Source organism: Pseudonaja textilis, chromosome Z (assembly GCF_049901715.1).
Source record: "Pseudonaja textilis isolate UNSWEBS1 chromosome Z, rPseTex1.2, whole genome shotgun sequence".
Taxonomy (NCBI): Eukaryota; Metazoa; Chordata; class Lepidosauria; order Squamata; family Elapidae; genus Pseudonaja; species Pseudonaja textilis.
Window position 1 is genome coordinate 72,120,283 of NC_142008.1, and position 26,093 is coordinate 72,146,375.

At 41.6% G+C, this 26,093-nt stretch overlaps 2 protein-coding genes across 6 annotated transcripts in view; both read right to left on the bottom strand.

Moving 5' to 3' along the window:
* The window catches only part of COA1 (cytochrome c oxidase assembly factor 1), a 107,535-nt gene that overhangs the window by 54,696 nt on the left and 26,746 nt on the right, over positions 1–26,093 (bottom strand). Inside the window, exon 2 of one of the 4 annotated variants that reach the window (XM_087915445.1) lies at positions 16,904–17,218. The exons of the other annotated variants lie outside the window; for them this stretch is intronic. The gene's annotated coding sequence lies outside the window, so the exon portion shown is untranslated. The remainder of the gene's footprint in view (positions 1–16,903; positions 17,219–26,093) is intronic. 4 annotated transcript variants of the gene reach the window in all.
* The window catches only part of FIGNL1 (fidgetin like 1), a 44,966-nt gene continuing 26,755 nt past the window's right edge, over positions 7,883–26,093 (bottom strand). For both annotated transcript variants that reach the window (XM_026702279.2, XM_087915434.1), the window contains exon 2: positions 7,883–9,980. In XM_026702279.2, coding sequence (XP_026558064.1) covers positions 7,959–9,977 — 2,019 coding nt within the window. In that variant the 5' untranslated portion in view covers positions 9,978–9,980 and the 3' untranslated portion in view covers positions 7,883–7,958. The remainder of the gene's footprint in view (positions 9,981–26,093) is intronic.

Here is a 26,093-nt window from a genome sequence, read left to right on the forward strand (position 1 = left end):
TGAGGCGATATGGCTCTGGTGGAAAATTTCGGCTTGGAAGGTGGCGTCAGCCGAAAACTTGGCACGCGACCGTGAGCTTAGCGATGTCCTGCTGCGCTCTGAGGTTGGCTGCGGGGACGTGCTGTTTAAGTTGCCGAAGCCACTTAATTGAGGATCTGATAAAGAAGGACGCAGCAGTAGACACTCTAATAGCCCAAGCGTCGGATTGGTGAGCACGGCGCAGAGCCAGCTCGGCTCGCTTGTCCTCTGGTTTGAGTGCCTCTAAGGCATCACTAGGGGTAGTGGAGGAAGCTAGACCCACGATAGGCTCGTCAACAGAGGGGATCGAGCATAAGGGAGGAATTGCGGGTCAAGGTTAAAAAGCGCTTGTCCTGACTGGAAGGAGGGAGGGGGCCCTGAGGAGGCTAGTTGCCTGGAGACCAGGTCGGAGAAGATAGGTGGAACCGGAATGACATCAGTCTCCACCACGGGCTGAGAAAAGATGGAATTGAGAGGCACCCCCGAGGCCACTGGCTAGATGGTGTGTGAGGGGTCAGGCCGGAGGTATTTTTGCCTTGAAGAGAATAGACCTGAACAGGTGCGGTTTAAACAGCCCCACCCCAGGCGGGCTGGTCAGGGTGAGAGCCTTCGTTCTCTGACATGTCCCCCTCTAGTGGTTCTGCTCCGAGAGGAGCTCACTGCCAATGATAGACCCCAAGTCAAGATCTTCCTCTTCCCCAAATTGGGTGGGACCCCCAGCTCCTGTGTCTCCATCTCCTCTATCCCCAGAGAGAGGCAAATCCCTCTGGGATACTACCTGACCATGCGAGGCATCTGATCTGGAAGCGATCTGACAGATGGTGCGTGAACTTCCAGGGGCCCCAGGCGTGGGGCGGACAGCCATCTGCTGGAGCCCTTGCGCGATTCCCTGCTGGATGGCAAACTCCATCCATAGTTTCAAATTCTCAGGAATTTCCACCGTGGAAGGTTGGGGAGGCTCCTCCGGGCGCAGGCCAGCAGCAGTGGGAGTGAAGGTAGCCTCAGGGGCCTGCCTAGGCTGTGAGGCTGAAGAATGAGCAGGAGAGGGGGGGGGAGGAGGATGGGTGGAGGTTGAGGGGGTGGGGGCGGAAGGAGCCAGAGGCACGGAGCTTGACTCTCTAGACCGCCTGTCTATTTCTTTCTCAAGTGCCCTGTGACGTCTGAGGGCATCCTTCTGGGAGGCTTTGGAAGCTTCCTGTGCCTGGTTGCACAGGTAATGGGATTTTGACTTGGCCTTCAAGGAAGTGCCACGAGAAACTCTGTCATCTGCCATCTGGAAAAACTGGAAGGAAAAAGTTTTGAGTTAATATGAGACGGTTGGCTCGTCTGGATGCGGCCTACACCAAGGCCGGGTATCCACCACGATTGTTTCACACACCCCTTTTGGTCAAAATTTTTTGCAAGCTATTAAAATGAGAAAGCAGGGACTAGCCCAAGTGTCCAATCAGCCGAAGGAAGAACGCCGTGCAGCTGCCGCCCAGACAAAAACCGGGGGGGAATGTCAATGCTGCTACTTCGCCAGCTGAGGAGGCTGCGGAGCCAACGGACCCTGTAATGCTCGAGAGCTTCGAATGAGGCCTTGAAGACACGAGCTATAATATAGGCAGTCCTAAGGAACTGTCGTGATTAGTAGACACGCAGCCTGCCAGATAAGGCCCAGAGAAAATGGCGGTCGGCCATGCGGCCACATTCAAAATGGCGGCGACACCTGGGCGCACCCAAGATGGCGGACGCCATGCCGGCGCCAAAATGGCGGCCATGCAAGCTATCTGAAAGCGACACTCAGCGGCGGTACTCTCCCTGAAAAGGCCTGAAGGCCACGAATATGACGGGAGGAGCAGGGGGAAGAAAATCTCCCTAGGCTATGACAGCATTCGCGGGAGGCTCTTGATCAAAAAAAGGCAGGAGCAGGCGGCTTCGCACTGAGGCGAAGGAGTGGCAGGCGAAGGGGGGCGGCGCTCGAAGCGCTAGATTTTGCCCCCTGAAAACAGATTAAATTGCCCCCCTGTGTAAGTAGAGAGGAGAAGAAAACTCCCTAAGGAGCTCAAACCTCAAATCCACTGCGCTGTTGAAAGTGAGGGTCCAATTCAATAGGGATCTGTGAACGAATGCTGATCGGCCAAGAGCTAAGAAAAAACAGCCTGACTACCACGAGGCTGAGCTAAAAACTGGGGAACGCTGAGAGGACCACGTGATGGAGAGAGGCGTTCCTCAATTTCAAGCTCAGCCTGTGAGAGCTGAGACTGGAGCACCTCCCATCCTGGACGCTCGTAGCAGCTCTATGGAGAATCAGAGGTGCAAAACAGAACTATTTTGAAGATGCAAATAAACCAGGCAGATGGTTAGCATATAAACTGAGAAAGGAGAAAGAATCAAGGAAAATATTGCAATTAATAGATGATCAAGGCCAAGTTTGTTATAGAAGTAAAGAGAAGAAGAAAATTATACGAGATTATTATGGAAACTATACACACAAAAGAACATTGATAATGAAAGAGTTAAACAGTACTTACAGAATGCTAATCTACCCCAGATACCTAAAGAGATTGAAATAATGTTAGAAAGTAATATAATGATGATGGAATTAACTGAAGCACTTAAGAAGCAAAATACTGGAAAGGCACCCAGCCCAGATGGACTTCCGGCAGAATTTTACAAAACACTACAAGAATCGTTGAATCTTCCATTGCTAAGTTATGTATGAAGTTATGTCAAAGAAGAAGATACTTAAATCATGGTCAGAAGCTTATATTACACTTGTCCCAAAAGAGGACGCCGACCCATTACAAAACAAGAACTATAGACCTATTTTCCTACAAATGCAGATTATAAAATTTTTGCTTCAATATTGGCAGAAAGACTTAAAAAATACCTAAATAATTTTATTCACCCTGATCAAAATGGATTTCTGCCAAAGAGACAAATTAAAGACAATATGAGAGTAATCTTGGACACTTTGGAATATGAGGCACACCCTGAAAAACAAATAGCTTTGATATTCTTAGATGCACAGAAGGCATTTGACAATGTGAATTGGCGATTTATGTTATTACAGCTGGAACAGATGGGCTTTGGTAAAAAATTTATCCAAGCAATAGAAGCTATATATCATAAGCAAACGGCAAAGATAATGATAGAGGGAGATTTGATGGACTCTATTGATATAAGAAAAGGAACAAGACAAGGGTATCTACTGTCACCTTTGTTGTTTGTGTTAACCTTGAAAGAGCTAAACAGAAATACTAGAGAAGAACAGGATACAAAAGGGATGAAAATTAAAAAGGAAGAATTTAAATTGCAAGCATTCGCAGATGATCTGGTTTTCATTTTAGAAGACCCACTAGAAACAGCATTAAAATTGATAGAAAAGATAGAGAGGTATTGGGAAGGTGGCTGGTTTGAAAATAAAGACAAAACAAAGATTTTGACAAAGAATATGTTATTCAGACAAAAGGAAGAATTGGCGGATGTTTTGAAAATCCAGATCAAAAATAAGATGAAGTACTTGGAGATACACTTGACAACAAGATGTAGCACACTAAAAGAGAATAACTATATTAAACTCAAGCAGCAGATAGCGCTAGATGTGGCAAAATGGGAAAATTTGCAACTGTCATTAATAGGGAGAATATCAACAATCAAGAAGAATACATTACCCAGAATTTTATATTTGTTCCAAACAATTCCAATTAGGCTTGGAAAAGATTATTTTGAAGATTTAAATAAAATTGTGTTTTATTTACCTTCATCCATATATGGCAAGGTAAGAAAGCGAAAATAAAATTAAAACTTTTGCAAGATGCTAGAATAAGAGGAGGATTTGGTTTGCCTAATTGGGAGTTCTACTACCAAGTAACGAATTTGATGTGGGTTAAGGAATGGATAAGATTAAGAAATGCTAGATTGTTGAAATTAGAAGGACATGATCTGTTGTTGGGGTGGCATGCTTTTTTATGGTATAAAGGAACAGGGGTATTTTAGAAGACACTATATATGGGAGTCTCTGTGGTTAAACTGGGAGAAGACTAAAAGGCGTTATTTGAAAATTCCAGTCTGGCTATCGATTATTGAAGCATTTTCTTATCCTATAATATACAAAAAGGAACAAACAGTTAGATATGGTGAAATATTGAATGAAAAGGGTGAACTTAAATCTATGCAAAAACTAGAGGGACAAGGTATAAAGATGAATTGGTTTTCATATGCGCAAATACATTCTAGGTATGATAGATTCTAAAACAGAAGGTTTCTATGATAAATTGACTGATTTAGATAAGATTTTGACAGGTACTGGTGAAAAGGTGATTTAAAAACTGTATGGATATTTATTAGAAATTAAACTAGAAGAAGAACAAGTCAAAGAAACAATGGTTGCTTGGGGGAAGAATTTTTGATATTGGATTGATCTAGAGAAATGGCAAAAATTGTGGTTTTAAAAATTATACAGTGACAATATCAACAGCATACAAAGAAAATTTGTAGATGTTTTACAGGTGGCATTTCCCCCCAACAAGAATACCAAGAATGTTCAAGAATAAATCTGAAAAATGTTGGAAATGTCATCAGATACCTGGCTCATATTACCATATGTGGTGGACGTGTGTGGATGCCAAAAAATATTGGACTAAAATCCACACATGGTTGGAAAAAATGACAAAAAAGCTTATAGACTTGAAACCAGAAATATTTTTATTGGGAATTTTACCTGAAATATACTGTAAAGAATTGAAATATTTGCTTGTAAATGTATTAACAGCGGCTAGGATCGTAATTGCTAAAAACTGGAAAAATGAGAAAATACCAACACAGGAGGAAGTTACTAAGAAAATATTGGAATGTGCTGAAATGAGTAGATTGACATTTGAAATCAGAGAACAAGAAGATAAACAATTTTATAAAATTTGGGATCTATTCTATCAATGGTTAGACAATAAAACATGGTATTGAAATATGTAGATTTTAAGAACATAATGAATATATATAGATTTTTTTTTTAATTGTATCTACAAAATGATTATAGGATAGATTTGAGATGATAATATGAATTGTCATAAAACAAATTAAGTAAAATATGGATTATCTTATAAAACATGAATGAATAATAGTATTGTCAAATGATTGATTAACAATATTAATGTATTTAGGAATATTTGATTGACAATACGAGAACATATACAATGTAATTGTAAGTGAAGACTGAAGTGGAAGCACAAAACAATTTGTAAACCAACCGACACACTGTATGTGTATATATGGAAGATGGCTTGATGTTTTTATGTTGTGTTTATCTAAGTTTGTCTTAAAAACAATACAACTTTATAAAAAAAAGAAAGTACAATACTACTTATTTGCACCACATATCCAGTTAAATATGATATATTTAACTGTATATTTAATTTTAAATATACAGTTAATTAATTTAAATTTTAAAATGTAGTTCCTTATTTTGGTCATTTTTGCCTTCATGCAGGAATTTTTTCCCCTATCAATAGACTTTCATGTTTATAGTTAAGTGTGAGCTAAGATATATTAGTTGGGAAAATTACATTTTATATATAGGGAAAACTATTACAGGTAACCTTGTCTTACAAGTTTGCATAGTGACCATTCAAGTTACAACAGCGTAGAAAAAAGTATCTTATGGCCATTGTTCATATTTATAACCATTGCAGCATCCCCATGGTCACATGATCAAAATTCAAAATTTGACAACTAGTTGATATTTATGATGGTTGCAGTGTTCTAGGGTCATATCGCCACTTTTGTACCTTTTGATCAGTTAAATCAACGGGGAAGGTAGACTCACTTAACAACCATGTTACAAACTTAACAACTGCAGTGATTCACTTAACAACTGTAGCAAGAATAGTCATAAAATGGGGTAAATGTCTAATGTCTCACTTAGGAACAAAAACGTTGGGCTCAATTGTGGTCGTAAGTTGAGGGCTTGAGGGCTACCTGTAACTTGACAAATTGTGTCAGTGTATATCAAAGTTTAATGTTTCCCTAAAAGTTTCAGTGAAAATTTATTCTTGTATTATCAGGAATAATAGTTTCTGCAAGTAAGTTTTATTTATTTTTATTTATTTGTATCCCACCTATATTATTTTGCAAGTAATTCAAGGCAGCAAACATATCCAATGTATCTGTTTCTCCGAAAATAAGACCATGTCTTGTATTTTTTGAGCCACCAAAAAAGGCACCAGATCTTATTTTTGGGGAGATCTTTTCTCCCCCCCCACATATCTGGAGGTGGGGGTGGGCACAAGTTACCCCTCTCGCCTCGGGCCTCCATGAAACAGCTGATCTTTGGGGAATGTCCTGCTGCAAAACAAGCATGACCGCTTTTGCAGCTAATTGAAGCTAAAAAAGCAGCAGGAGGCCCCAAGCGCCAACTTCAAGAACAGTATTATCTCAGTCCATTGCAATGGCCCAAGTTATTGGTGTCCTCTGGCTTCAGCCTGCCCTGCTTTCTGGCCCGGCTGCTTCTGGGACATTTTTGGCTGCTAGTAGCTGAGCTGGCCTTATGGAAGCTCTTTGTCCTCCTGACAGTGCTGCTTTTGGCTGTCCTGCTGGGCTGCTCTTGCTTGATGCGGAGCGAGTCATTCCAGAACTATGACTTCCAGAGTGCCCTGGAGCGAACAGCCAGCATGAGAACTAGTGCCCACCAGGGCCAGGGCCCAAATAGCACCATGCTCAGCTCATAGCCCAGCGCCTGCAGCACTGAGTAGACCTGCAGGAAGGTGCACAGCAGCCTGAAGGCAGTGACAGGTGAAGAGGCATGGCTCTATCGGCGGCCATTGGCAAAGGGGCCCTGCAGGTGGGGGGAGCGCTCCAGAGGGTAGGGTCAAAGCAAAAAGGACTTAGCTCTTTCCCAAAATGTGCTTATAGCAGCTGCCTGAAATGTGCTTGCAGCAGCTGCTGAACATGGAATAGGTGCCTCTGCCTCTTGCCAGTGCTGTCCTGGCATGTTTTAGAAGGGAAATAAAAATAAATCCTACAGTCTCTCACTGCTGCTGTGCAAACTCCAGTACAGGCAACAGCAACTGCCTTCCAAAACATACCAGGATGTAATCTTAATAACACGGCAATGTTATGTTACATGTGGAAATGCAGCCAGGCAGAGGTGGGGGGAAGCAAGCAATCTCAACGTGCCACACTGCTTTCTGCCTTGTATGGTAGCAGCAGCCTGCGTAAAACCCAAGCTCCAAGCCTGATGGAGCTCAAACTGTGATCACTGCCTGTTCCAGAGCAACAAGGTGAGCTGTGAAAGAGCGGAGCCTTGGTGCAAGGTTGCCTGGTGCTACAGGCAAGGATGGGGCTGGCAAGGATACACAGGAAACACCTCCAGGTGCCCAGAGACGGAACAAGAGGCAGCTCCCAGCTCTCACTGGCTCAACTGATCCACGAGCCACCATGAGGTGACCGGGAAGGGAAGGGCTGCCCCCTGTGCTGGCCACACCCACCCCTTTCACTACATTTTTTTTGGAGGGTCAGGCTTATATAAGACCCATCCCCCAAAAATCAGGCTACAACTTATTTTTGGGGAAACATGGGTACCTCTACCTATTTATATTCACTTTAAGCTCTTCCTCTTCTCATCTCAATAATACAGCACAGAAAATCTTGCATGTTTATGCCTGGATATAAGCTAAATTTCACAAAGAATTCCTGGATTCTTTTGATGAAAGGGAGTTGGGGAGGGTATATTTAAGTTAATAATACACCTTATTAACATGTATTTAATGTTAATAAAATGCATACAAAAATATAGCAAGGCACAAAAGAGCAATACAGGGGATTTTTATAGAATTCTACTACTTTTTTACTAGCAAAAATAATTAAACACTCTCATGCAAAACAATTATCTAGGAAAAGATACTCAAATTTATTAGATTATTAATATTTCAGAACTGAATATGTATACATATTAATTCTTTTCATCTTCCACTCCCAAACATTTGATTCCAAGTTTCATATAATTCTAGATCTGTAGAAGACACACTAGGTCGAACAGTTTTGAAAGCACTCTCAAAATCTTGAAAAGCAATGGATCGTACTTGTTCAGGTCTAATAGTTGTAATGTCAAGAGACTTAAGGCTGCGGATAGGACCCAGAGAAGCCTCTCGGCAAAGTTGGGTCATGTCAGCCCCAGAAAAACCATCTGATTTCTTAACAATGAAGTCAATTTCCTCTTCAGTTAGGGAGCAATGTTCTTTTGACATTAGACGAGACACAATCTGCTTTCTGGCAGAAGCCTCGGGAAGTGGAATATAGAGCCTCTTTACCAATCTCCTTCGGGCAGCCTCATCAATCTCTTGTGGTCGGTTGGTTGCACCTACAACTAATATGCGATCTTCAGAAGAAGTAGCTGCTCCATCTAACTGCACCAAGAATTCAGTTTTTATTCTTCTAGAAGATTCATGTTCTCCATCTCCACGCTGGGATAAGAGAGAATCAATTTCATCAATGAAAATTACTGCTGGCTGCTGGAAGCGTGCCACTGTAAACAATGCACGGACCATCTTTTCTCCTTCACCAACCCACTTGGAAGTCAGTGAGGATGCACTGATGCTGAAAAATGTAGCCCCAGACTGGCAAGCAATGCATTTGCCAATAAGGGTCTTCCCTGTTCCAGGAGGACCAAACAGAAGAATTCCTTTTGGAGGCCCACGTAATCCAGTAAAAATATCAGGTCTCAGCATAGGCCATACTACTATTTCCTTGATAGTTGCTTTTGCAAACTCAACTCCAGCTATGTCATCCCAGTTTATTGGAGGCCCATGGTCCATGATTTCATGCATTATAAGTTCTATCATTTTAGGTTCTATATTCTTTAACCTTTCATCTGTTGGGTAAGTCAGTTCTGTAGATCCAGTCCCATGTGATTTACATGGCATTCCTGTGTTTCCATCTCCATCTTGTTTGGGTAGTGGAGGAACAAACTTTCCAAATGGACCACGGGATCTTCCAGCTCCCAAAGATTTCTTTGTACCCCCATAAGATGGTAATGGGATGTTCTGGGGTTGATTTTGGAATTTTTTTTGTTGATCAACCCACAGCTGCTCTTTCGCAGTTTTGAAACCAGATGCTTTGTTTTCATTATTTTTCTTTTCATTCCATGGAATGTTTGACCCTTCTATAGTGGAACCAGAAGATATATTATTGTTATCTTCACTGGAGACAGCAAATGCCTTCCTTTTTCCCAGATTGCCCATTCTTGCAGAGAAAGCAGACTGAGCAGAAGATAAATCTTGCCCTGAACGAGTATTACTTGTGGACCTCAGAGAACTATTAAATGCTGATTCATTGTTTCCAGTCAGGGCTCTAAAAGACACATCATTCATAGCCACAGGCAAAACAGAACATGAAACTCCTGCTTTAGGTGAGGAGAATATATCATTTTGATAACACTTTGAAGTTGATGACTTCTCACAAGTCTCTGTTGCTTGAGTTACATAATTTGACAAACCAGTTCCAAGCACAGATTCTCCATGATCACTTGATAGAGTAAAATTGGGAATATTTGAAGAAACTGACTCAGTGACCTGTTTATCAATGGTTATATCTACTTGCGCCTTCAGAGGCAACTCAAACATTTTTCTAGCTTGCATCATTGCTTGAACACACTTCAATTCCATCACATTATCTGTTGTTAAAGCAGACTGCCACTTGTCACTCTTATTCTGTTGATACTTTACCATAGTCAAAATATCTTTAGCATAGTTATTCAAGCCTTTTTCTACATTGTCAGAATCAATAATTTCAGAATATTTTTCTACATATTTTTTGAAAAGATTAGCAGCACAACCCTGGGAAATATCTGAGTTTGCCCATGCATGCTGAATATGTAAAATTTGTGAACGGTACGCATCTGCTTTTTGTCCTGGTGTAGAAGTATCAGAGGTAACAATAAAGTAATTCCTTTGCCATTCGCTCATATGTATGTCAGTCTGCATGATCTACAAAGAAATAGACAAACAGAATAATCAGAACTGGGGATCCTTACATCTAACATGAGTCTAGGGCAGATTTCAAATTATAGAGTATTGATTCTTTTTTCACTTTTATATGATTCCTACGTTATGTTTAGCAAATATTTTATACAGCATCGATAAGCAAATACTCTTCTGCATTTGTTATAGAAAATAAGCACAAATTCACTTAAAATGATACATGGGATTTATATCAATAGAACTAAACTTATTTTAGTTCCATCTGAAACAAAGATTAACTAGTTAAGAGTATCTACATTCTTAAATTTTTAGAGCAAAGTCATTTAGCCTGCCTCTAACATATATCTACATAAGTATCCTTGAATATTTATTAATATGTAAGGCTCACTGAACATTGAGCAGAACAGAGAGGCAAAAAATTCTTATACCGTATCCAACTGACTTATTCTTAACTGATTGTGTTACTTGGGATTGTTAAAACAATTTGTTGTTTTAATCTACAGACAGAAACTCTCAAGTAGAGTCCATAAATTAACATCCATTAGCCAACAAAACATTATCTTTTTCCAGAGAATAGTAAGCTTGAAACAAAACCAGTCTAAGATACTTTGTCTGGAGCCTATGCACGCATGCAGAAGAAATGTATCCATCAAACTAAAAAAAAAATAGAAAAGAAAACTTCCAATGCAAGCAGGTATGTTTCTTTTAAAGATTTTTTTCCCACAAAGTACATAACTAAACTGCCAATTGTGATAATAGCACCCAGACTTCTTCAAAGAAGACTCCCTAGGTTTATATAGGATTAGATAATTACCATAATCACAATGAATACTGATAGTTTTTACTTTCTGAATTAAGAAGTAGCATACCTTGTTGGTTCATTTGTATGCAATATTAGCTGATCAAGGTCATATAGTTCTCTGTCTACTCAGAAACTCTAGATAGTGAACAGAAATGTAAAAAAGAAACCGAAACAACTACACAGAACTATTAGAAACAGGTCACAGCTCCCAACAATCAGTATCAACTTATCAAACAAACTGCATTCACACCAGAAGTCAAAATCAACATCCTGGCCCATCTTGGCGAAAGAGTCAGGTCTATAAAGCTTTTCAGAAGGCCAACCAGACACACTGGGCAAGGCAAACCTCCTGGGGAGCCACCAAGTAACTTCACTTAAGGAAGGAGTGTCAAATTTGCAGAGTTACGTTGTTGATACGTGACATTGAGACTTTCCCCCTTAGCTAAACTGGGGATGGACGTAGCCAGCACATGACGCATCTGTTTAGTTTAGTTTAGTTGATTGTCATTGTACCTCGTACAATGAAATTAAATACCATCTTCAGTGTACATTATGACTATGAAAATAAACACAAACACACATCCTTCACATTCTATACATTGAAAAAAAAACTCCTGATATTGCATTAATATTGCACTACACAGTAGAATTCAATAGAGTTACTACCCTGGTATAGAAGCTGTTTTTCAGCCTATTTGTCCTTGTTTTTATTATTCTTTACCATCTGCCAGATGGTAATAGTTCAAAAAAATGGCGCCCAGGATGAGATGGATCTTTGAGAATGTTTTGAACTTTCTTAAGGCAGCGGGAGCTATAAAGCTCTTCCGAAGAGGGGAGAGGGCAACCAATGATCTTCTGGGCAATGACATCTGGAGTGCTGTCCTATCTGCCACTGTACAATTGACAAACCAGGTGCAGTAAGTTAAGATACTCTCTATGGTGCAGTGGTAGAAGGTCAACAGCAGTTTTTTATCCAGTTGTTTTCTGAGAAGTCTCAGGTAGTATAATTGCTGCTGGGCCCTTTTGACCAGTGCCGCAATGTGAGCACCCCAAGTCAGGTCCTCTTTTATGGTAACTCCCAGAAACTTAAAACTGGCCACTTGCTCCATTCGGTCTCCATTGACAAGCAAGGGCTGGATGTCTGATCTGTTCCTTCTATAGTCCACTATAAGCTCCTTGATCTTATTGGTGTTGAGGACCAAGTTATTGTCTCCACAGCACGAAAACAACCGGTCCACCTCATCTCAGTAGGCAGACTCACATCCCTGCCAGAGATGAGTTCAAACACTGTTGTATCATCTGCAAATTAAGTAATAGTATTACTAGCATGAGTGGGAATGCAGTCATGCACATAAAGAGTATGGAATAAGAGACTCAACACGCAATCCTGTAGTGTTCCATTGTTAAGAATAAGGGCTGAAGAGGTATGATTACCTAATCTGACCCTCTGTGAGCGGCCAGACAGGAAATCCATAATCCAAAGGCAGACTGAATAAGAAAGTCCAAGGACCAGAAGTTTAGATACTAGTCTAATGTGGAAGAATTGTGTTAAATGCAGAACGAAAATCTACAAAAAGCATCCCCACATAGCCCCTCCCCCCGCTGTTCCAGATGAGTCAGAGCAGTGTGAAGAGTGGTAGTTATAGCATCCTCTGTAGATCTATTTCTTCCCCTCCATGCTGCATCGAGAGTCCAGCAATGGGTTAGACTCCTCCTTATGATGTCAATGAGCTGGTGCTATTCCCAGCTTTTGACTCAGCTTCCTTGAAGTCAGAGCTAGTGTCTCTGGGGTCTCAAAGCTAGTCTTAGCATCAGAGATTCTTGTGAAAGGAAGAAAAATCAGTAGAATCAACAGCGCAGCTCCCAGGGACCAAGTAAAGCTATGTCTCCATGGAGAGTGGGGATCCGCTCTCCGGTTTTCATTGTGATGAAGCTTCAGAATCAAAATCGTGAGTCCAGGCTGGGAGAGCTCGGTGAGTCTCCCACAGTTTTTATGAAGCTCTAAATACTGAGGTGGAGACCAAAGACTGGGAGAGCTTGGCTGAGCCTCCCACACGTTGCCTTTAACAGTGCACAGGCCCCGATTCTTATCTGTGCCTCGCAGCTGTTTGTTGGGCCTCTGGCACAGCACCTGGCAGAGAGGCTCTTAGAAGACATAGGCCAGGCGCAGGCTGTATTTTTCGTCTGATTCTCTTGGCCAGTGACTCGGACTTTAAATACAGCATCTGGCAGCGGGTCCACAGAAGACACAGGCCAGGCCCTGAGAGCATAGCCAGGCTCCGTAGACTGTCCGTTACAGGGATTTTCTATCAGCCCCCATGCACATGGCAGTTAGCCATTTTGGGACCGGGCCATTATCCAGCGCCAATTTCTTGACCCTCTCAACATCGTGCCAGATCCCTCAGGCCGTCACCTAGGACAACACAACTCGTTAGGAGCTGTCAGCACCTCTAGTGTCATTTCCTAGCACCTTGGAAGGTAAATGGGGCCCAAGCTGGAACATTGAGTCTGGAAATAGCCCAGGGCTCGGAATTCTCTAGAAGGATACTAAAGAGAGTCCACTCTATTAACAGAGAGGCAGCAGCAAGAATCAGAGCCAAGGCCTTGGCTCCTAAGAAGACCTCGAAGTCAGAATTAAGAGAAAAAAGAAAAGGCATGCTGCTTTAGAAAAATAATTTCCAGGCCCTCGCTCAGTCAGGGAGTTGCAGGCCTGCCCTGAGCCCATCCTAGAGCTGGAGGGGCAGATAGCAGTCCCACCTGTCACCTGCTGGCCTGGTCTCCTGTGAGACCGGTTGAGGCCTTCTCCCCAACTAGATCAGAAAGGGTTTGGGCCTTGGTTTTAGACAGGTTGACTGGGGCCCAGATTCTTTGCATCCACAAGGGTTTTATTGACTCAAAGTAGACACAGGCCTAGGGTGGAGATCACTTTATACACTGATGCTGGTCTTCGCCCAACAGACCCCTCCCCAGACAATAGGCCTGTAGACCTCTATATGGTCTCAGTGACAGCAACCTCATTGAACAGGAAGAAAACAGCAGTTCTCTGGTAAGTAGCCTTTTCAAGGGGGAGGAGGCTGTTCGGTCCTACACTAAAGGTCTGCTTCCCCTTCCCTCCTTTCGGAGGTTGCCTGGCCTCCTTCACAATCAGATGGGAGGAATCAACATCAGACGCCTGGGTGCTCAGGTCTGGGAGAGTGGGTTTCCAACTTGAATTTCTCTCCCCTCCTCTGAGGTTTTTTTTGTTTTTTGTTTCCTGTCCAGTTTCTCGGGACAGATCCAGAAGGGCCCTTATGGCAACAGCCACCGAACACCGGTGGGCATCAGAGCCATACAACAGGTTCCGGAGGATCAGCAGGGCTGGGGGTCTTACTCCTGCCTCTTTGTGATCCCAAGGGCGTCGGGGGTGGGGGTGGAGGTGGAGAGCAATTCTTGACCTCGAGTCTCAAACAGGTTCATCCCCTACAGGCATTTCAAGATGCAGTCCCAATGTTCTGTCCTGCAGAGCATCCAGGAGGGCAATCTCCTCTCATCCATAGACCTCATGGAGGTCTTCCTCCATATCCCAATCTGGCCCCCTCTCCACCAGTTCCTACTCATCCATTACAATGGCAGGCATTATCAGTACCTCCGATTTGGCCTCTTGTCGGCCCCAGGGTCTTTATCAAGATCTTGGCAGCATGGGCAGCATCCCTTCAAGCTCTACCAGTGAAGATCCAACATTATCTGGGTGACATTCTGATCCATTCAAAGTCTGTCCAGACAGCCGACTGCAACCTGCAGCTCACAATGCAGCTCTTGCAGGCACAGCGGTTCTCCCTAGAATTGCCAAAAGTCATCCTCTATGACGACCCATCTTCCACACCTCGGGGTGATCGACTTGACTTGTTGCAAGGTCTTTCTTTCCCCGGAATGACAGAAGAGTCTCAATGAGTGGATAAACAGGATTTGACAGCTTCACACCATTCCTCTGTCTCTCCTATCACCACTGTTTGGGAATATTATTTCCGGCACTGACATAGGACCATGGGCTCACCTACATGCCCACACCCTGCAAGGGTTCCTCCTGCTATTTTAACGGATGAGAACCAGCCACTCGGCCATCAGGGTTCAGATCCCTTCGCAGGTCCTTCAGTCCTTTTGGTGATGGCAACAGGCCTTCACGAAGGGCCATCGATTCATAGAGCCAGACAGAATAAGGGTCACAACAGATGCCAGCCTTTACAGCCAGGGAGGGGGCTCATCTGCAAGGCTCATCTGCAAGGGTTACTGGCCCCAGGCAGACAGGTCTTGTCCTATAAATTTCCTAGAATTCAAGGCTATCTTCTTGGCCTTGAGGCGCTCCCAGGAAAGGGTGACAGGGTCTCCCGTGCTGGTCATGACAGTGAACATGGCAACTAAGGCCCATGTCAACAGACAGGGGTACACCTGATCCAGGTCCCTGATGCAGGAAGTGGAGCGCCTGGGGAGGTGGGCAGAGAGGAACCTTTTATCCCTCAGACATCTCAAGGGCCAACAATTTCCAGGCTGACTGGTTGAGTCGAATCAAGGTCGACCAATTGGAGTGGAGTCTCCACCCCTCCCTGTTCCAGGACCTGGCCAGGCTCGTAAAATTTGCTAGCAAACAAACTCACAAAATTAACTCACAACACACCATGTATGTAAATATTGATTTTTTTATATTTTTAAAAAAGCAATTTTTACCCAAAATCAGGCAAAGCAGGCAGGCAGATTGAGTTGCTCACAGAATCACAGATTCATTCAGAGATGCATCTTTCTGCAATCTTCTACCTGAGTCTGCACTGAAAAATAGAGGCTTCAGTCCTAAGGAGGATTCAGCTCTGCTTTTAGATTAGCTAGAAAGCAAGAAATCCAATGTTTTCCTGCTTTCTAGCTAATCTAAATCTCCGCAGCAGAACAGCTGAAGATATGGTGGGGGGGAGGAAAAATAGCAACTTACCAAACACAGGCAAGTTTGGTAGGGCCTAGATCCTGTTCCTCGAAATTGTCTCCTAGGATGGAGTCCCCTTCTATATCTGTCCCCAGGTTCAATTCTATCTGTCTGTTGTCTGAATCCAGGCTGTCTTTGAAATCTTGGATAGTAGGGTTGGTAGAAGGGACGAAAGGAACCTCTAAGAAAGGGCTGTGGTGATCTGGACTCTAATCGATGAAAAAGAGAGGAAGAATTTTCTTTTGGTTCTGGTTTCAATTAGAAGGGGTTCAAGCGCACTGCCAAATAGTTTGTTCTCTGAGATGGGAGCTGAGGCAAGCTGCCACTTGTGCTTGACATCTGCCTGCCAATGCCTGAGCCACAGTAACCTTCTAGCCGCAATTTGGGAAGCAATGGCCCTACACTGAAGGTAGCATCAGCTGAAAACTCTGCAGCAGCAATTAATTTAGCCACATCTTGATGTGCCCTAATGTTTGAGGCTGGAATGGTATCCCTCAGGTGGCAGAGCCATCTGAGAGATGATCTGGTGAAAAAGGAGGCAGCTGTGGCCACTCTGATGGCCCATGCATCCGAGACGTGTGCCTTGCAGAGGGCTAGTTCCGCCCTCTTTTCCTCAGGCTTGAGAGCCTCTTCAGCTTCACTTGGGATGGTTGAGGAAGATGCAAGTGCAATGATAGGCTCACCCACTTCTGGAGTGTTTAGAAATTTAGAGAACTCGGGTGCCAAATTATAGTATTTTTTATCATGTCCTGTGGGAGCGGGATATGAGGCTGCTGCAGCCCATTGTTTTTGTACTAAATTGGAAAACATGTGTGGCACAGGGATAACCTCTGCCTCAGTGACTGGTTGAGAGAATGTGAGATCCTCTGCTTCCCCTGGAGTATTTGGTGGGGGAGGGGTACCCGTATTATCCAGTCGTGCAGTGTTCTTGGCCTTAAACAGCAGGGATTTAAATAATTGTGGGTGGAATAATCCTGTAAATATGGAGGGGTCAGGTGAGAGGCCTTCATTGTCAGACATCCCCCTTTCTAGCGGGTGCACCTCTGACAATACCTGGTCAACGGTGTGTACTGACCCCTCCTCCATTGGATCCATTGGATCCCCTTGATCTCCCATATCCTGTGTGTACTGAGGGTCTCTGACAATGGGCAATGACAGTTCTGTGGGGGGGGGGGTTACCTGATGAAGATGTGGATCCATGATGCCCAGAGATCGTTCAGAGAGATCTGCAACCCGAAGCTGAGGGTGTTCGTTCTGCCTGAATAGCCTGTTGGACGCCTGCTGCTATGCCCTTCTGGATAGCTAACTCCATCCATGCCCTCATGTTGGCAGGGATTTCCTCCGGAAGTTCCTCCTGTCTGAGGCCAGCTGCAGTTGGTGTGAATGTTGCCTCTGGGGCCCTCCTTGAGGAGAATGTTAGAGCCTCCTGGAGAGGTTGTATAGATATGCGGCTCCTTCTGGATAAATCCAGGGGGCGGCTGGAGGGTTCTGGGCCTGTGAGGTAGAAGGTATGATGAGTGAAGAGATGGGCTGTGCAGCTGCTCATGTACATTTTTCTACCTGCCTTTCTAATGCCTGATGGTGTCTGCATGCATCTTTCTCTACTGCCTTAGAGGTCTTTTGGGGCTCCGTGGTCTTATCTCTGTTTTTAGCAGTTAGTCTAGATCTGGAGTTGTAGCTGCTGGCCGTGGTAATGCCTTTGATAGCAATGGAAAGAGGCTATGAAATTAGGTGGCTGGAACACCTAGGGGCCTGCTCCCTTAAGGGGCAGGGGATCCTGGAATAAATAGTTCCCCAATGCCTTAAAGATTTATAGAATTTAAATCAATCAAGTCAATTTTTGAATAAAGTACTTAATATTAAATATTAAATGTGGAGACCAGAACACCCCCCTCCAGACCTGGCACCTATATGAGGGCACAGAGGTCTGTATCTGATAATTAGATCAGTTTAGCTGCACTCATTGCCTGTGGAATCCAGCAGTTCAAGTCCTCTATCATCCAGTGGACTGGTGGCAGGGACTCTCCCTTCCCAGGTTACCAAGAAAGGAAACCTTGTTGGGAAAATTTCCTGACAGACAGTAACAAATACTCAGCAAATTTAACCTTGCAGTCTTTAAAATATTGGCTGCCTCGTGGCAGAATGAAAACGAAAGCAACTATCACCGCCCGGCCTGCTGAAAGCAAAACCGCTCAGCGGGAAGGCGCAGGGGCTAATTCCCTGCTCCGAGGTGTTCTGCGGGGAAAGCCTCATAATAAAAAGGAAAAAAGGCTGCACTTTTAAATGGAAGCTTCAAACCTCGAAGGGACAGAACATTTACTCAGCCGGCTCGGAGATCAGAGAGATAAGCCTCTTTGTTTAGAAGTTTAAGGCAGCATGTCTCTGAAAGGAGAGGCTTTTAGCCTCAGGGCAGATTGGAAAGATAAGTCTTCCTGTTTATGAGGCTTTAGCCTCAGGAGGCTGGAACATCAAAACAAAACAAAACAAAACAAAAAACCCGAGCGCAATGACACAGACACAATCTGTTTGAAGAAAGGGTGAGTTAAAACTGGGGACGCTAAGGAGGAGTCTCGTGGAGGACTGTCCTCAAGTTTAAGCCCAGTCTTCCTAGAAGAGACTGAAGCACCTTCCCATCACTGGATGCTCTGAACAGCTCATGGGAGAATTGCAAATTCTGGTATTCGCCATCTCCATTTATCTGGCACTATCAGCTGGATTCCTTCACCTCTGCAGAGGCAGCATTTGAGGAGAAGGGTACTCCAGAAGGTTCTTCCAGTGTTTGATTGATTGGACCTGACGATGGCCCTCCCTTGGACATGCAGACTTTGGTATGGCCCATTGCTGGACTCTAGATGCAACGTGAAGGAGAATTGACGTTGGTAGACTTACCAAAGAACACCTTTTCTATTCATGCTGCTAGAGTCCAGCCCCACCCTGGGTTCGTCTAGTCTTAGTTGGAGAGGGTTCTTCTCATTGTTTGTTTTCCAAGTCTGTCAAGTCACTTCGACAGAAAAGCTGAGGATAGCATCAGAGGCTGACTTTTTATAGTGTGGCAGACTCAGCTCGATGACAACATAAGGCGGAGTTTTGCTGGACTCTCTAGCAGCATGAATAGAAAGGGTGTTCTCTGGTAAGTCTACCAATGCCAATTCTGTATGCAAACTGGCCCGCGGGCCACACTTTTAACACCCTTGATTTAAAGGGATCGGCAAATGGCTGCTCTGCCAGTTCTAGAAGAAAGGACAGAAATCATTAGGAACAGCTGGTTCTAGAAATAAGCTGGGTTTATGTCAGGCCTTTAAAGGTGACAGCCAGCATCTTGAATTGCATGGAGAAACCTGTTAAGAGCTAACTAAGAGAACAGAGGCTTTATATGGCTGTACCATGGTTTTCTCAAAGCTATCTATGCTGCTGCATTTTAAGACTAGCTTCAGCTAAATACTTTTGAAAGGCAAACTCATGTAAAATATATTGCAATAGGCAATTCATTGGTTAGATGCTGGAAAACAACAGCGGAGGAGGCTTATTAACATATGAAGAATGAATTCTTCATCTTTTCGTCTCCATAATCCATTAAATGAAACAAACAGCTGTTACAGTTTGTTTCCTCCTGGTGTATTAGGGTTAGATTGTTAACTGTACCAAATATATCCATTTTATCAAGATATATTAATCATAACATTTCCCTTTCACATCTGAGTTAAAGATAAAGTTGACAAAAAACTACTGTAAGAACTGAATTTGGAGTGTTTCAGAATTGAGTGAAAGTGAGACATGGATTTCTTTTTCTGTATCAGCTGAACATATGCAGCACTATATCACAAAAGTGGTGGAACTACAATAAAAAATGGAGATAAAATTACTCAACTTGAGACCTGTAAATTATATTTCATTGCTGAAGCTAAAGAAGACAAAAGAAAACTTATTATAAAAGCATCACAAAAAAGAATCAATATTCAAAATAATTATTTGCATGAAAGCAGAAGTTTTATTTATATATCCACTCATATTATGAACCACAACGAAAGTTCACAAAACAGTAATATTAATAAAAGTAAATAAAAAAGTCAGCCTTATTTAAGCAGATCAGAAACATGACCAGATAAGCTAATTCTACTTTATTGTAAAGTTACATTAACAGAATTTTGCAAGTCTGAAAGTACAATTCTTCTACTGTTCCCTTTACAGTCCAAGAAACTAGGAAGGTCTTTTCTAAACCTTTTTGCCTATCCATTGTTTTCCCTTTTTTATATATATATATATAAATGTTTTAATTTTATTTTTATATCTTCTTCCATTTGACGATGTGTTATCTGGTTACAAGTATTTTGTACAATACAGTTAATGTTTACAGTCATATTCATTACATAGTATTATTCTCTAGTCTTATCTTATTATACTTATTGTACTTAATATCACGATCTCTTGATCTTTTTTCTTAGCTTATTTCTGTTAAAAATATCTATTGTCTTTCTTAATTCATGAATTATATCTAGCTTTCATATTTTTTCTCTAACCATTAATAGAATAATTCCCATACCTTATAATATTCAGCTTACTCTCTTTAATTACAAGTGTTAATCTATTCATTTCTGCACATTCTAATATTTTCCTATCATATTTCCTTCAGTATGATTCTGTTCCTTTTTCCAATTTTGAACAAATACAATTCTCACTGCAGTTATCACATGCATAATCAAATATACATTTTCTTTGCTATAAGTTTCAGATAAGATCCCCAACAGGAATATTTCTGGTTTTAAATCAATATGCTGTTGTATCATATCTTCCAACCATGAGCATATTTTTGTCCAATATTTTTTAGCTTCAGCACATGTCCACCACATGTGGTAATATGTGCCAGGTGTTTGGCGGCATTTCCAACATTTCGCTGATTTATCTTTAAACATCTTTGCCAACCTTGCTGGCGCATAATGCCATTTATAAAACATTTTTTATAAATTCTCTTTGTATGTGGTTGACATTGTTACCTTATAATTTCTATCCCATAGTTTCTGCCAGTCATCAAGTGCTATTATATAACCAAAATTCTTTGCCCATGCTATCATTGTGTCCTTCACTTGTTCTTCTTCTAGTTTAATGCCTAATAGGTAGCTCTATAGTTTTTTTATCAACTTTTCTTCTGTTCCTGTTAGTATCTTACCTAATTCTGTCAATTCTTTGTACAAGCCATATGCTTTAATATCTTTTTCTTACCTCACCTGTATTTGCAAGTATGAGTACCAAATCATATTTTTCCCTTGTTCGCCTAATTCTTGCCTGGTTTTAAGCTCATCTCTTTAAGATATCCTTGTATCTTACAATATATCCCATATTAAAAGTGTTAAGGTGGTTAAATGCTTCCATTGTGGAAAGCCAGACTGGTACTTTGCAATAGTGCTGTTCTCTAGTTTTCTCCCATATTAAATGTAAGGCATTTCTTATGTAGTATCTCTGAAAGTAACCATGTATCTTATTTTTCCCAAACCATAAAAATGCATGCCAACCCAGTTGTAAATCATGCCAACAATCTTGTATTCCTTAATACTATCCATTCTTTCAACCATGATAATGTCGCAGCTTGGTGATATAGTTCCCAGTTAGGTAGTCCTTCTGTAGCATTTTAAAGCTTATTCTTGCTTTTTTCCCTTGCCAGATAAATTTCAATATTATTTTATTAAGGTCCTCAAAAATATTTTTCCTATCTCGAACATCACTATTGTTTTCTCTTTATTTCTATCTGCTAATGTCAATCTATAATCAAGCTCTCCCACTCTCTTTTCTATAAACTCAGCCTTCTTTTCTACTTTTTCTATACATTGGTCATTTTTCTCCATCATTTGTTGGAAGTTCTCTATCTTTTCTTCCACTTTCTCTATTTTCCCTTCCATTTTCTCTATTCTTTCTTTCATATTATCATGCATGGCTTTTATCATGGCTTTTAGTTCTGCTTGCACCATATTTGCCTTTTCTTGCTGCAATAGGGCGTCCAGGGTTCTCTGTCCTGCTGGACTTGAGGTTGCCGATGACATAGCTGAAGATGGTGCTGCTGGTATTTTCTTTATTTTAAGATATTTCAGAGTACCTCAATAATTGTAATCCACTAAAGGGCCAAGCTGGTTCCTATTTTCTGTCTTCCTCCAGTAGGTCCCAGGAATTTATAAAAATTTGTAATCCAAATCTAGAGCCAGGTTTTTGTCACTGTTTTAGTCATTTAGTTTCTTCTTTTCTTCAGGTTCTTCAAATCCTAATCTATTTTATGTTGAAAATACATCCCAAAAGCTATATATAACATTCAAATAGGCCCACCATGCCCGAAAAACTCACCCACCGGCTGTTATGTATCCAAGGAGAGAGTATACAGAGCACCATGGCAAAAGCCAAAACACAAATAAAAAAAGAAAGGACATATTCATTTTCTGTTATTTTTATCTGCTGTCTTGTTTAAGTTCCAAGAGCTACACTTTCCAAGCAAAAAACAGCAAGTAAACAAAGAAAACACAGTATCTCAGTGCTTCGCTCTCTATTTGAAGTTTTTAGTCTAAACAGCAGCTGCTTATCTCTTTATTCTCAAACTCCAAGATTATAGTGACTGTCCATATTATTCTGTAATTTTCCCCTGTATTTTTCACTTCTGCATTTAGATGGCACTATTGCTCTGCTTCTCCCCTTTTTCCAATATATTGTGCTTAAAAAGTTGCGATGTAAATCATGAAGTTTATATATATTGGCAAAAAGAAAAACCCCAAAAACTTTCCCAAAGTTCTTACTTAATATTACCTTTGAAAAACCAGTCCAGTTTTCTTAATATAAACTCTTATCAGAAGTTTTTCAATCAGCTTCCTGATTGATAATAATTCATAGTGATATTTTAGATTTTCTCACAACTTTCTTCCAGAGGTGGAAAGAAAAAAAAGGATTTCACCTCCCCTTTTATGCATCACTCCCTTAAATGCAATCCAGGGCTCTCCCTTATTGTTAGTCAGAAATAATTTGGAAAAATCTCTCACCAGCTCCATCACACTGTCTTCTGCCTTCTCTTCTCTTCCAGTAGCTGTCTCAGGCTTTATAGAGGAATGCAATGACCACCGTCTCAGTTGTCAAGTGCAGGGGCTGTTCTGGGCCAATTAGGGAGATTGCAAACTCCCTGTGCTCACCAGAACCTGCTTCCCGCTTTTGTCACTCTTCCAAAGCGCTTTAGGTCTGTTACAGACCTCCCGGCAGCCTGGATTTCAACAGTCTCAAGGAGCTCACTGTGGTTTCAGCCCCGTCCCCCACTGTCCCTTATTTGATAATTCCGTAGGCAGTATTTCTTGGTTCATTCTATCAAAAATGGGCAACCTGAGTAATTCACATGCCATCCATCAGCACAAGCAATATTGTTTCAGAGATATAGCCTGACCTGAATCCAGACTAAGAGTCCAGATAATCTGCTTCTTCCAGGGCTTTCTGAAACGGAATACCAACTATCTTCTTAACAACTTTCTCTAAAAAGGGACGAGTGGAGATTGGACATAAGTAGTCTAATATGGTCAAATCCAAGGATGGCCTCTTGAGAAGGGGCCACCACTTAATTCAAAGTGCACAGCAAACCCCTTTCTACAATGAAGTGTTAATCACCATTTAGACCCAACCATGTGCCACTTCTCAGGAGGCCTTAACCATCTTAGAGATGCATGGGTCCAATAAACAGGTAGTAGAACACATAGGTCTATAAAACCTGTCATCAAATCAAATATCTTTATTATGGGCTTTGAAAATAATATATATAATAAAAAAGGAAATAGTTTAATATAGCAATTTGTTATTGGAGTAAGGAAAATAAGACAATAAAGCAATATATTTAATTAAAAAGTTTGTGCAGTTATATAACTTGGTGAAGATATTTTGTCACCGAATGTATGAGTGCTGAGTTAGCATACCTTAACAATAATAAACAAAATTTACCTGTATGACCCCTGAATTTCGAAATGATTGGGACAATCAATGCACATCTTTGGGCAGTATAGAAAGGGCACCCTATAGGGATATGGGTGAAAGTTTCTATCTCGCAACACAAGGGCAAAATTTCTGTAAATAACACGAAATCTTTCCACCAGTAGAGCTAATAGGAAGTTATCAAAGTGTGCTCCAGAAGAGGCTCATCTGTATTTGCTTAGGGTTAAATTGTGTAGATACCATGCAATAGAGGGCTTATGATTGTCTTAACATTTGGCAAGAGAATTCAGGGATATTAGTAATATCCTTTTGGTAATCAATGTTCCTGATTTTCTCTTTTACTATTGATTTGGTTTCTCCAGTGTTGGCTGGCTGAGATATTCAGGAAAGACCCAAGACTACAAAGTACTGCTATGCATATATGGTGTCATAGGGATTGGTAACTGTCTCACAGCAGCACAGGTATCAGGCCTGTAGAATCAAACATGATTCTAAACTTGAGATCAGCATCCTGAGCCTTTATACTTGGCATGTTAGCTGCAAGTCTCAATTTTGCATTGGAGATACATTTTGGAGAGCAAAACAAGGTCCTTAGAAAATTTGATTGAACAACTTCATAAGCCCTCAGGTTATGTATGGGCCAAGTTGTATCCCATATAATAGCTGGGCAATTATTCTAGTTGTATACAATTTAACTGCTGGGATGTAATTTCCCTACTGTTGCCTGTAAAATGTAATTATTATTTGTGTGCTCCTTTAGGTAGTAGTGGCATAATTTAGTGGCTGTTAATTTCCTCAAAGCCTAAAATACTAGGCCCAAGTATTTAAAACAATTAACCTGTTCAAATTCATGGAAATTAATTGTCCACTTGTGCTTTTGTTTTTTCATAGAAAAGACAAAAACTTTAGCTTTGTTTTAATTGTTCCTCATTACAGTGGGATGCCAGGATTCTTCTTGTTCCTCTTCTTTTAGCTTTTGAAATTCCATTTGCAATTCTTCAATAGGTAATGCCATTTTTTAAAAAACAACCCAAATGTTTTTATTCTTTCAAGAAATAGTTCCCAAAAGTCAAAGTCACAAAGCAGTCCAAATCAAAACAAACTATTTCATTAGCACTTTCTTCTTTTTATATTTTCTCTTCCTGGGGTAGAATTCAATTACACAGTTCCAAAATAATTTTTAGAAGTCTTATTACCATTTATTTCTGGTCTTATAAACTCCAAGCAGTCTCCTCCAGTACAATCTTAAAATAAGTTCTTTACCTCTTCCTTCCCACTTATAGCAAAAAGATTTTAATTTTTAATTCCAATGTTCAGAAATCTTTTATCCCCTTGGCTTTAATTTTCAAGTTTTATTACCTTCTGTGCCCAAGCAGGTTTTTCAGATTTCCATCTGTTATTTCCGTAGGGAAGGAGAGTGAGAGAAAATAACTTTCCCTTTCAAACTTTCTTCCGCTGCTTTTACAGTCTTCTTGGGAAACAATGTATCATTCAAGAGATTGAATTTCCAGGTATTTAGAGATTCCTTGTTGTCTCAGTTCAGCCAAAAACTTTCACTTTCTCCAACTTCCTCCTGCACAATCTTGTCCAGCTGAGGTTTCTTTGTGGTGACCATTGCTGTCCGCCGCTCCACCGCCTTGGGAAAAGGGAGTTTAGCCGGCTGGGGAGGGGATTTGCGATACCTACAAGCGCCTACCCAGATCTCCCGTCTTCGGTTGCCTCTATGGGGCAACCATATCCTCCAAATCCGGCTGGATCGGAGGCACTTCAGCAGTGAACGCAGCAAGAACCGTGCATGATCGCGGATTCCTGCCGCCACTGAAGTCTTGCAAACCGGAAGAGGGGATGCCAGGATTCTTAATGCTCACTTTAAGACAAGGAAAAAAGAACTTACATAGATGAGGTGTCAATGGACTAATTTAGGAGCATAGATATCACTCTCTGGAGTTTTAATCAGAGAACTGATATATGTTAAAAAGCAAGTATCAGAATGTATCCTTGTTTCACTCCTTGACTGTCTGAATAAAGACAGAATGTTCTCTCCCTGGTTACATCTTACTCTGGTTTTAGCATATAGTTTAGGACTGCAACCTTAAACACTCATAGAGCCATTTGGACTCGTTTCCCATAGGAAAAAAAACCACCAGGAACCACAAAGCTGGGTGGGCGTGGCCAACTCAATGTCACTCACTCCCACCCAGCCACATGACCCCCTAGCCATGCCTACCCAGCCTCAAAACCCTTCTCTCTTGCTCTAGGTCTCTTTCTACCTCTATCTTTCTCTATATCTCTCTTCCCCTCCCTCTCTGTATCTCTCTCTGTATCTGTCTCTCCCCATATATATCTCTCTCCCCCTCTCTGTATCTCTCACTCTCTCTACTCTCCCTCTCCCTCCCTTCCCCCATCTCCGCCTCTCTGTATCTATCTCTCC